The following is a 13691-nucleotide window of genomic DNA, read 5'->3' as shown; positions in this document are numbered from 1 at the left end:
AGTTCCTCAATTTTATATTTATTAACTCATAGTTTTCATAGTGGTGGTGACTATATAGAGGCTCTATACATGGGTGATGTACTTGAGGACAATATTATAGAAATGGAAGGACATGTAGATGAAGATGAAATGGGAGATATGATACTGCGTGAAGAGTTTGACGGAGCACTGAAAGATCTAAGTCGAAACAAGCCCCCGAGAGTAGACAACAATCCATTAGAACCACAGATAGCCTTGGGAGAGCCACCCCCGACAAAACTCTTCCATCTGGTGAGCAAGATGTATGAGACAGGCAAAATAACCTCGGACTTCAAGAAGAATATAATAATTCCAATCCCAAAGAAAGCAGATGTTGACAGATGTGAAAATTACTGAACTATCAGTTTAATAAGTCATGGCTGCAAAATACTAACATGAATTCTTTACAGACGAATGGAAAAACTGGTAGAAGCTGACCTCGGGGAAGAGTTTGAATTCCATAGAAATGTTGGAACACGTGAGGCAATACTGACCCTACGACTTATGTTAGAAGATAGATTAAGGAAAAGCAAACCTATATTTCTAGCATTTGTAGACTTAGAGAAAGCTTTTGACAATGTTGACTGGAATACTCTCTTTCAAATTCTGAAGGTGGCAGGGGTCAAATACAGAGAAAAAGTCTGTTTACAATTTGTACAGAAACCAGATGGCAGTTATAAGAGTCGATGGGCATGAAAGGGAAGCAATGGCTGGGAAGGGAGCAAGACAGGGTTGTAGTCTATCCCTGATGTTATTCAATCTTTCTATTGAGCAAGCAGTAAAGGAAACAAAAGAAAAATTCGGAGTAGGAATTAAAATCTATGAAGAAGAAACAAAAACTTTGAGGTTCACCGATGACATTGTAATTATGTCAGAGACAGCAAAGGACCTGGAATAGCAGTTGAACAGAATGGATAGTGTCTTGAAAGGAGGATATAAGATGAACATCAACAAAAGCAAAACGAGGATAATGGAACGTAGTCGAATTAAAAAATCAGGTGATGCTGAGGGAATCAGATTAGGAAATGAGACACGTGAAGTACTAAATGAGTTTTGCTATTTGGGGAGCAAAATAATTGATGATGGTTGAAGTAGAGAGGATATAAGATGTAGACTGCCAATGATAAGGAAAGCATTGCTGAAGAGAAATTTATTAACATCAAGTACAGTACTAAATGTCAGGAAGTCGTTTCTGAAAGTGTGTATGTTGAGTGTAGTCATGTATGGAAGTGAAACATGGGCAATAAATATTTTAGGCAAGAAGAGAATAGAAGCTATTGAAATGTGTTGCTGCAGAAGAATGCTGAAGATTAGATGGGTAGATCACATAACTAATGAGGAGGTACTGAACAGAATTGAGGAGAGGAGAAATTTGTGGCATAACTTGACTAGAAGAAGAGATTGGTTGGTAGGACACGTTTTGAGGCATCAAGGAATCACCAATTTAGTATTGGAGGGCAGCGTGGAGGATAAAAATCGTAGAGGGAGACCAAGAGATGAATATACAAGCAGATTCAGAAGGATGTAGGTTGCAGTAGGTACTGGGAGATGATGAAGCTTATACAGGATGGAGTAGCATGGAGAGCTCCATCAAACCAGTCTCTGGACTGAAGACCACAACAACAGCAACATTGAATCCCCTATGTCTGCTTGTTGTGATGTAGGGCACTTTGCTATTGTATTGCTGGACAGCGAAGGTTGGTACACAATAAACCAAATACTGGACCAGTTTTCTCATTGGATTGATGACTTTTTAGCAAATATAACTCACAAGGAGAGGCCGCCAATTGCGAAATTCAGATTCGATTCATACTGCGCATAATAAAAGCTCAAGGCCAGAGGTGTAATGTGGCAGGGCACCAAGATGCACTTCTCAGCCGTTGTTGAGAAAATCGACAGTTAAAAGAAACCGTTGCAGTGAAATACTCCAGCAGCGCAGCGGGAAGCGCTCTGGTTCGTAATCCGAAGGTCGCCGGATCGAATCTCGCGCTATGCAACTTTTTTTTTTTTAGTATTTGTTTTTTATAATTCATATATATATTATATATATACACACACACACACACACACACACACACACACACACACACCTCCTCTTCCTCAAAATCACCCTCTCCAAACCTTCCAGGAATTTCTGACTTCCAGCCTTGCTTCTCAATCCTTCTTAAAAAACCTTAATCCTACTCCCAACATCACCACTGCTGAAGCCCAGGCTATCTGTGATCTGAAGGCTGACCGATCCATCGTCATTCTTCCGGCGGACAAGGGTTCCACGACCGTGGTACTTGATCGTCGGGAGTATGTGGCTGAGGGACTGCGTCAGCTTTCAGACAACACCACTTACAAAGTTTGCCAAGGTAATCCCATTCCCGATGTCCAGGCGGAGCTTCAAGGAATCCTCAGAACCTTAGGCCCCCTGCAAAACCTTTCACCTGACTCCATCAACCTCCTGACCCCACCGACACCCCGCACCCCTACCTTCTACCTTCTTCCTAAAATCTACAAACCCAATCATCCCGGCCGCCCCATTGTAGCTGGTTACCAAGCCCCCACAGAACGTATCTCTGCCTACGTAGATCAACACCTTCAACCCATTACATGCAGGCTCTCATCCTTCATCAAAGACACCAACCACTTTCTCGAACGTCTGGAATCCTTACCCAATCTGTTACCCCCGGAAACCATCCTTGTAAACATTGATGCCACTTCCTCATACACAAATATTCCGCACGTCCAGGGCCTCGCTGCGATGGAGCATTTCCTTTCACGCCGATCACCTGCCACCCTACCTAAAACCTCTTTCCTCATTACCTTAGCCAGCTTCATCCTGACCCACAACTTCTTCACTTTTGAAGGCCAGACATACCAACAATTAAAGGGAACAGCCATGGATACCAGGATGGCCCCCTCGTATGCCAACCTATTCATGGGTCACCTAGAGGAAACCTTCTTGGATACCCAGGCCTGCCAACCCAAAGTTTGGTACAGATTTATTGATGACATCTTCATGATCTAGACTCACAGTGAAGAAGAACTCCAGAATTTCCTCTCCAACTTCAACTCCTTTGGTTCCACCAAATTCACCTGGTCCTACTGCAAATCCCACGCCACTTTCCTTGACGTTGACCTCCATCTGTCCAATGGCCAGCTTCACACGTCCGTCCACATCAAGCCCACCAACAAGCAACAGTACCTCCATTATGACAGCTGCCACCCATTCCACATCAAACGGTCCCTTCCCTACAGCCTAGGTCTTCGTAGCAAACGAATCTGCTTCAGTCCGGAATCCCTGAACCATTAATCCAACAACCTGACAACAGCTTTCGCATCCTGTAACTACCCTCCCGGCCTGGTACGGAAGCAAATAACCAGAGCCACTTCCTCATCCCCTCAAACTCAGAACCTCCCACAGAAGAACCACAAAAGTGCCCCACTTGTGACAGGATACTTTCCAGGACTGGACCAGACTCTGAATGTGGCTCTCCAGCAGGGATACGACTTCCTCAAATCCTGCCCTGAAATGAGATCCATCCTTCATGAAATCCTCCCCACTCCACCAAGAGTGTCTTTCCGCCGTCCACCTAACCTTCGTAACCTGTTAGTTCATCCCTATGAAATCCCCAAACCACCTTCCCTACCCTCTGGCTCCTATCCTTGTAACCGCCCCCGGTGTAAAACCTGTCCCATGCACCCTCCCACCACCACCTACTCCAGTCCTGTAACCCGGAAGATGTACACGATCAAAGGCAGAGCCACGTGTGAAAGCACCCACGTGATTTACCAACTGACCTGCCTACACTGTGATGCATTCTATGTGGGAATGACCAGCAACAAACTGTCCATTCGCATGAATGGACACAGGCAGACAGTGTTTGTTGGTAATGAGGATCACCCTGTGGCTAAACATGCCTTGGTGCACGGCCAGCACACCTTGGCACAGTGTTACACCGTCCGGGTTATCTGGATACTTCCCACCAAGACCAACCTATCCGAACTCCGGAGATGAGAACTTGCTCTTCAATATATCCTCTCTTCCCGTTACCCACCAGGCCTCAATCTCCGCTAATTTCAAGTGCGAGTGTATACCTCACCTGCCATTCAACAACATCTTTGCTCTGCACTTCCGCCTCGACTTACATCTCTGCCCAAACTCTTTGTCTTTAAATATGTCTGCTTGTGTCTGTATATGTGTGGATGGACATGTGTGTGTGTGAGAGAGTGTATACCCGTCCTTTTTTCCCCCTAAGGTAAGTCTTTCCGCTCCCGGGATTGGAATGACTCCTTACCCTCTCCCTTAAGACCCACATCCTTTCGTCTTTCCCTCTCCTTCCCTCTTTCCTGATGAGGCAACATTTTGTTGTGAAAGCTTGAATTTTGTGTGTATGTTTGTGTTTGTTTGTGTGTCTTTCGACCTGCCAGCGCTTTCGTTTGGTAAGTCACATCATCTTTGCCTTTTGATAAATTTTTCCCACGTGGAATGTTTCCCTCTATTATATTAATATCATTAATTTGAACCCAACAATTACGTTTGTTATTGTCACTGTTGCATTTCGAAATCTTTCCTGTCATCTTATTCTCTCTTTGTGTTTTTGCCAGTAGTTTCACTTTGTATTCACCTTCTCCTTTTTACTGTAATCTGCTATACAATTTATCCCGCCTATATATACTCAATAATACGTAACCCACTTCCAAACCATAACCAAAAAAATTTTTTTGCCGCTTTCAACACTACCGCTGCTATAAAATCCACCGTTTCTAGTTCACAAACAGTTCCTTTCACCTTTTAAACAACCATTTCGGCTATTTCTAATAACTTTCGCTTTATTTCCATTTCCGTTTCCGTTTTTCCCACATCACTGATAATTTTTAGCCGCTTCCCACAGGTTTTAACGTCATTATTTCTTCGTCAGACAATTGTTAGCCTCATTTTCATAATCTACCACCACAAAACCACTCCTTTTAATACATTACACGCAGTTTTTTCGAAATTTTCCCGAATTTCTCCGTCCTTTAACGTGTTTTGGCGGCAACACAACCCCCTAACCTTGGTGCACATCGTTGTCTACCAACCCAAGTCCAACATAGCCCAGCTGTAACCAACACCTTTTCGACTTTTTCACACCAGATCTCCAGTTACTTTCCAGTTCACCTTTATCTCTCCCCATATATTTTTATTTTCATTTTCATTTCAGCCTCATGGTACACTTTCCACCTTCTAATACCATGTCACCCTCACAACACCCCCACAACGTCCCCATTAAGTTTTATTTACATTCCCTCCGCAAACATGCCTTCGCCCTAGCCAGATTACACTCCCATATTCTATTTTCTCAGGCTTGTCTAACATTTGGCATCACCCCCAAAGGCCTCACACTTAAAGTTCCCATCTCTGGCTGCAACCCTTCCTTCCATCAGTCCCTATACCAGTTCCAAACTGAACAATCCATTGCCCTCACCCACCTAATCCTTCACCTACACATCAACTTAGCCAATGAACACACCCGTCAACTCCTATCCTTAATAAAAGTCCTTAATCTTCCCTCTCCCACATCCACACCGGCTGTTCAGAGCATCCTCCTACAGGCCAACCGCAAATTAGAACAGCATGCCACCCTCCACCTCAAAAAACTATCCAATCTCCTGGTTTCCCACCTCTGGAAAGGCAACTCACTCACCCTTCACAACCTGTCCAGTAAACCTCAACCTCCTCTCATTGCACACAAACCCAGTCTCTCCCATCTACTCAATCTCCCACTTCCAGCTCCACTCCCTCCAAAACCTCAAAATTCCAATCAACACAGTCTGGAACCACAACACCCTATTTCAGTAGTTAACCTTTCCTCCAAACCTCTCTCCCAATCCAAAACCTCTGTCCTATCCAAAGGCCTCACCTTCAGCCCCACTCCCATATTCAACCAAACAGCCCTCGTCAATGATTTAATGTCCTACTCTCGTACTCTATGCTGGAAATATCACTTTGCCACGAAGAAAAATGATCCTAATCCTATTCCCAATGATACAACTCCCCAGGACACTATCCAAATTGAACCCTGCCTGGAACAGTTCCGTCCTCCGTTGCAGCGGGACCCACCTCCTCTTCCTCAAAATCACCCTCTCCAAACCTTCCAGGAATTTCTGACTTCCAGCCTTGCATCTCAATCCTTCATAAAAAAACCTTAATCCTACTACCAACATCACCACTGCTGAAGCCCAGGCTATCCGTGATCTGAAGGATGACCGATCCATCGTCATTCTTCCGGCGGACAAGGGTTCCACGACCGTGGTACTTGATCGTCGGGAGTATGTGGCTGAGGGACTGCGTCAGCTTTCAGACAACACCACATACAAAGTTTGCCAAGGTAATCCCATTCCCGATGTCCAGGTGGAGCTTCAAGGAATCCTCAGAACCTTAGGCCCCCTGCAAAACCTTTCACCTGACTCCATCAACTTCCTGACCCCACCGACACCCCGCACCCCTACCTTCTACCTTCTTCCTAAAATCCACAAACCCAATCATCCCGGCCGCGCCATTGTAGCTGGTTACCAAGCCCCCACAGAACGTATCTCTGCCTACGTAGATCAACACCTTCAACCCATTACATGCAGTCTCCCATCCTTCATCAAAGACACCAACCACATTCTCGAACGCCTGGAATCCTTACCCAATCAGTTACCCCCGGAAACCATCCTTGTAAACATTGATGCCACTTCCTTATACACAAATATTCCGCACGTCCAGGGCCTCGCTGCGATGGAGCATTTCCTTTCACGCCGATCACCTGCCACCCTACCTAAAACCTCTTTCCTCATTACCTTAGCCAGCTTCATCCTGACCCACAACTTCTTCACTTTTGAAGGCCAGACATACCAACAATTAAAGGGAACAGCCATGGGTACCAGGATGGCCCCTCGTACGCCAACCTATTCATGGGTCACCTAAAGGAAGGCTTCTTGGTTACCCAGGCCTGCCAACCCAAAGTTTGGTACAGATTTATTGATGACATCTTCATGATCTGGACTCACAGTGAAGAAGAACTCCAGAATTTCCTCTCCAACCTCAACTCCTTTGGTTCCGTCAGATTCACCTGGTCCTACTCCAAATCCCACGCCACTTTCCTTGACGTTGACCTCCATCTGTCCAATGGCCAGGTTCACACGTCCGTCCACATCAAACCCACCAACAAGCAACAGTACCTGCATTATGACAGCTGCCACCCATTCCACATCAAACGGTCCCTTCCCTACAGCCTAGGTCTTCGTGGCAAACGAATCTGCTCCAGTCCGGAATCCCTGAACAATTACACCAACAACCTGACAACAGCTTTCGCATCCCGTAACTACCCTCCCAACCTGGTACAGAAGCAAATAACCAGAGCCACTTCCTCATCCCCTCAAACCCATAACCTCCCACAGAAGAACCACAAAAGTGCCCCACTTGTGACAGGATACTTTCCGGGACTGGACCAGACTCTGAATGTGGCTGTCCAGCAAGGATACGACTTCCTCAAATCCTGCCCTGAAATGAGATCCATCCTTCATGAAATCCTCCCCACTCAACCAAGAGTCTCTTTCCGCCGTCCACCTAACCTTCGTAACCTGTTAGTTCATCCCTATGAAATCCCGAAACCACCTTCCCTACCCTCTGGCTCCTATCCTTGTAACCGCCCCCAGTGTAAAACCTGTCCCATGCACCCTCCCACCACCACCTACTCCAGTCCTGTAACCCGGAAGGTGTACACGATCAAAGGCAGAGCCACGTGTGAAAGCACCCACGTGATTTACCAACTGACCTGCCTACACTGTGATGCATTCTATGTGGGAATGACCAGCAACAAACTGTCCATTCGCATGAATGGACACAGGCAGACAGTGTTTGTTGGTAATGAGGATCACCCTGTGGCTAAACATGCCTTGGTGCATGGCCAGCACACCTTGGCACAGTGTTACACCGTCCGGGTTATCTGGATACTTCCCACGAACACCAACCTATCCGAACTCCGGAGATGGGAACTTGCTCTTCAATATATCTTCTCTTCCCGTTACCCACCAGGCCTCAATCTCCGCTAATTTCAAGTTACCGCCACTCATACCTCACCTGTCACTCAACAACATCTTTGCCTCTGCACTTCCGCCTCGACTTACATCTCTGCCCAAACTCTTTGTCTTTAAATATGTCTACTAGTGTCTGTATATGTGTGGATGGATATGTGTGTGTGTGCGCGAGTGTACACCTGTCCTTTTTTCCCCCTAAGGTAAGTCTTTCCGCTCCCGGGATTGGAATGACTCCTTACCCTCTCCCTTAAAACGCACATCCTTTCGTCTTTCCCTCTCCTTCCCTCTTTCCTGATGAGGCAACAGTTTGTTGTGAAAGCTTGAATTTTGTGTGTATGTTTGTGTGTCTATCGACCTGCCAGCGCTTTCCTTCGGTAAGTCACCTCATCTTTTTATATATATATATATATATATATATATATATATATATATATATATATAAATTCCCGGCAATCAGTTGCAACAATTATGCTTATAATAAGTTGTTGAAAGTTGTTTGTCGTGGAAAAACTGGCGACTTCGAACATCATTATGTTTTCCGCAAACGAAGTTGTATTTCACAAATGTTATTAATTGTCTTCATAATGTTAACCACGCAGAGTTAACGGAAGGCGTAGAAACGATATTCCGAAACGAATACGTATAGCGTAAGTCAAACGTTCGAATTAGAATAGAGACCCCACGAACACAAATTTGCTGTGGCAGGTATGAAATATAAACTCTGTTACTCGCTCGTTACACTTGAATGACAGATGTTGAATGGGCCGAAACAAGCCACCGCATAACAGCGTAGTTGCCTGCTAACTTCGAAAGAAGGTAGATGCGGTCCCTAGCATAACTTATAACATTGTCGAAAATCAGTGCGGACGGGAGAGCTTTGGTACACCCTGTTAAAAAAAATGGAAAAATGGAGGCGGTACAATTGGAGAGCGATCCGCCTTCACCAACATGCATAAGCAATTCATTAATACTTTGTGTGTGTCTATATATATATATATATATATATATATATATATATATATATATATATATATATATAATGGAAGGAAACATTCCACGTGGGAAAAATTATATATAAAAACAAAGATGAGGTGACTTACCGAACAAAAGCGCTGGCAGGTCGATAGACACACAAACAAACACAAACATACACACAAAATTCAAGCTTTCGCAACAAACTGTTGCCTCATCAGGAAAGAGGGAAGGAGAGGGGAAGACGAAAGGAAGTGGGTTTTAAGGGAGAGGGTAAGGAGTCATTCCAATCCCGGGAGCGGAAAGACTTACCTTAGGGGGAAAAAAGGACAGGTATACACTCGCACACACGCACATATCCGCGAGATTCGATCCGGCGACCTTCGGATTACGAACCCGAGCGCTTACCGCTGCGCCACGACGCTGTAGAAAATTACTAATCGTCGAGAATATTTCACCGCAACGGTTTCTTTTAACTGTCAATTTTCTCGACAACGGCTGAGAAGTGCATCTTGGTGCTTTGCCACATTACACCTCTGGCCATGAGCTTTTTTTATGCGCAGTATGAATCGAATCTGAATTTCACAATTGGCAGCCTCCCCTTGTCAGTACAACATTCTTAATACGCAGAAATTCTTAAATGTGCTAGAACAGTGTTTTTGGGGACAATTACTGTTCGTTGTTCTAAATATCAAAAGCTCAGTGAGGTTAATCACATCTAATATCAATGTATACAGGGAAGCTGCAATGCCAGAAAATTTTAGTGAATTCCAAACAATGGAAAATCCAGGATGGAATGTAACAATATTATGAGAAGTATAATTGCTATTCACCATATAGCGGAGATGTTGAGTCACAGATACACACAACAAAAAGACATTCACAATTAAAGCTTTCAGCCTGGCCTTTGTCAACAATAGACACACATACGCGTGCGCGCGCACGCTCGCACGGGCGCATGTTCACACGCGCGCGTGTGGTCACGCACACGCACACGCACACGCGCGCGCACGCACGCACACACACACACACACACACACACACACACACACACACACACACACACACACACACGTTATCGCAACTCACACACGACTGCAGTCTCAGTGGTTTCAGCTGCCTGAGACTGCAGTCGTATGTGTGAGTTGCATTTGCATGAGTGTGTGTGTGTGTGTGTGTGTGTGTGTGTGTGTGTGTGTGTGTGTGTGTCTATTGCTGACGAAGGCCAATGGGAGAAAGCTTTAACTGTGAAAGTCTTTTTGTTGTTCCTATCTGTGACTCAGCATTTCTGATATTTAGTGAATTACAGGAAGACTTGCAAGAGGATTGATGCTTTGTGCAAGGACTGGCAGTTGACACTCAACATAAACAAATTTACTGTATCATACATAAATAAATGGAAAACTCATTATTGTTTGATTACAAAATTGGCGATCAATCATTGGAAATCTTTAAATATCCAGAAAGGAAATTCAATTAGTCAGTGATGGAGATACACTATGTGATCAAAAGTATCCGGACACACCCACAAACATATGTTTTTCATATTAGGTGCATTGTGCTGCCTCATACTGCCAGATACTCCATATCAGCGACCTCAGTAGTTCTTAGACATTATCAGAGAGTAGAATAGGGCATTCTGCAGAAGTCACGGACTTCAAAAGTGGTCAGGGGATTGTCTGTCACTCATGTCATACGTCTGTACGTGAGATTTCCACACTCCTAAACATCCTTAGGTCCACTGCTTCTGATGTGATAGTGAAGTGGACACATGAAGGGACATGTACAGGCAGGCCTTGTCTGTTAACTGGCCGAAACCAACAACAGTTGAAGAGGGTCGTAAGGTGTTATAGGCATATATCTATCCAGACCATCATACAGGAATTCCAAACTGCATCAGGACCCACTGCAAGTACTATAATGGTTAGGCAGGAGGTGAGAAAATTTGGATTTCATGGTCGAGCGGATGCTCGTAAGCCACACATCTCACCGGTAAATGCCTAAGGCCACCTCGCTTGGTGTAAGGAGCGTAAACATTGGATGATTGAACAGTGGAAAAACATTGTGTGGAGTGATGAATCATGGTACACAATGTGACGATCTCATGGCAGAGTGTGGGTATGGCGAATGTCTGGTGAATGTCATCTGCCAGCGAGTGTAGTGTCAACAGTAAATTTCGCAGGCGGTGGTGTTATGGTGTGGTCATGTTTTTCATGGAGGGGGCTTGCACCCCTTGCTGTTTTGCGTGGCACTGTCACAGCACAGGCCTACATTGACGTTTTAAGCACTTTCCTGCTACCCACTGTTGAAGAGCAATTTGGGGATGGCTATTGCATCTTTCAACACAACTGAGCACCTGTTCATAATGTATGGCCTGTGGCGGAGTGGTTACATAACAATAACGCCCTGTAATGGACTGGCCTGCACAGAGTCCTGACCTGAATCCTATAGGACACCTTTGGGATGTTTTGAAACACCGACTTCATGCCAGGCCTCACTGACCAACATCGATACCTCTCCTCAGTGCAGCACTCCATGAAGAACGGGCTGCCATTCCCCAAGAAACCTTCCAGCACCTGACTGAATGTATGCCTGTGAGAGTGGAAGCTATCATCAAGGCTAAGGGTGGGCCAACACTATATTGAATTCCAGCATTACCTACGGAGGGTGCCACAAACTTGTAAGTCATTTTCAGCCAGGTGTCTGGATACTTTTGGTCACATAGTGTATCTTACATACTTCTCTCTTAAAGGTTTCTTAAGTTTTACTCATCAGCCTAGGACCATTACTAGTGCAGATTAATAGCATAAATGGATAAGATCTAAAGAAGAAAACTGTATGCCATTACATTGTATCTTTTGTTACAGTTACATGTCCTTTTAAAAAGTGCAAGAACATCACAGAGATGCTCATTCAAGCTCTTGTGGACCACACATACTTGTTAAAATTTTGAGAGCACAGATTCCAGAAACAGTCAAGCAATAATTCACTACCTGCACATAAATATATCTCCCAAAATAATTGTTATGGGAAAAATCAGAACAATTCAAGTTCATTTGAAGCTTCACTGACCGATTTTCTTCCTACACACTATTTATAAATGGATATAAAAGGGGAGAAATGGCAGTGGTAGATGTAGATACCCTTTATTAAAAACCACAAAGTGGCCTACTGAAGCAAATATACTGTTTACTTGAACACTTCCAATACATGCCACCTGAGAACTAAGGCAAGAAAAGGCAGGGTGTGAAAAAGCTGCTAATGATTCCTTCTCTATCTGTCGTCCAGCTACCATCACCTGTTCCAAAGTACACCCTTCACTACTGTTCTGTAAAGCGCCATACCAGAAAAATACCTCGTACTTTTATCTGTTTCTATCCCCATCCCTTCTCCCCCCCCCTCCCCCCCCCCTCTCCTCTCCTTCTCTAAGGAATTTGCGTCCCATAAAGCCTCGTAATTTTTCTATGTAACCAATTTCTGATTTTTATATTGTGCTTTTGTGCTCTATTTTGATTAATTTTCTGCTACTTTTTTTCTATTTCTTTTGTCTCAGCAAAGATTAAACAAATCAAGGGTGAGCTGTCTGCCACATCTGAAGCCACAGAGCTTGGGTCCTTAAGTTGTAACATGAATACTGAGATCAAACAAACTGATGATAAAATTACAATGTGCTTTTATGCACAGCTTTACACCAGTTCAGGGCACAAGCCAATGTGAAGTCTAATGGCAACTGGAGACAAGATGTATTTGACAGCCATAACTACTGAAGATTGCCCTCATTATCACACAGATAATTGGATGGTATCTGAAATACATCTCTATCTGCACCCAACTCAACATATATTACGCCATCAATATACCTGGTAACCAGATAGAATATGATCGATTCTCTTAGTATTTTTTTTTCCTTTTTTTATATATATATACTATTCATTATAAAATGTCATTTAGAAGTCACATAAACTGAAGCACGCAGAGTACTTATCAATCCACCATCTCTGACCTACTTTCTCTGATGCATCCTCTGTTACCTTTGTTTACCCCCGTCCTCACTAAAAGTGGATCCCTCTCATCCTAATGTCTGAGTGACCCGCCCTCCTTCTAACCTTCCCCATCTTATTCTCCCTTTCGCCTAAGAAAGTAACTAATAGTTTTGAAAGCTATGATAGTCTCACGTATTTCTACATGTGTCAATCTCCAGTGCTAAATATTTCTCCAACTGAATGTAAATCCTGAACCGCAGAATAACACGTATATTATTACTTGTAAAGGTAGAGTTTTTTTATATAATGTCAAATGGAGCATTTAAACAAAATGAAAAAGGACATCCAAAGATAATAATATATACCAGCTGAAGAAGAATTGCAACTTCTTCTCCCATAGTGTTAAGTACACGGCACACATAATAAACACAGTCTGCCAGCCATGTTGATAATTCTGCATGCAGTCCTTTGGAAAATTCTGTCTGCAACAAAAGACAAAAAGCACACATTCACCATACCAATCAACTGTTAGTATTCATATTATAAACATTAAATTTAGAGGAAAAAAAACTATGTACAGAAAGGATATTATTGTAGTTCACTAACAAGTTGTTTGATTTATAGGTCTGCATTACCTTTTGCTGTAAAATCTCAAAGAGCTTTTAT

The 13691-nt window shown here is 43.8% G+C and overlaps 1 protein-coding gene across 2 annotated transcripts in view; it reads right to left on the bottom strand.

Annotated features, from left to right (window-relative positions):
• The window catches only part of LOC124619264 (protein Njmu-R1-like), a 103502-nt gene that overhangs the window by 22429 nt on the left and 67382 nt on the right, over positions 1 to 13691 (bottom strand). For both annotated transcript variants that reach the window (XM_047145531.1, XM_047145532.1), the window contains exon 5: positions 13391 to 13507. In XM_047145531.1, the coding sequence (XP_047001487.1) occupies positions 13391 to 13507 (117 nt within the window). The remainder of the gene's footprint in view (positions 1 to 13390; positions 13508 to 13691) is intronic.

The sequence above is a fragment of the Schistocerca americana genome, chromosome 6, assembly GCF_021461395.2.
Source record: "Schistocerca americana isolate TAMUIC-IGC-003095 chromosome 6, iqSchAmer2.1, whole genome shotgun sequence".
NCBI lineage: Eukaryota > Metazoa > Arthropoda > Insecta > Orthoptera > Acrididae > Schistocerca > Schistocerca americana.
This window is presented reverse-complemented; position numbering and strand designations above follow the sequence as displayed.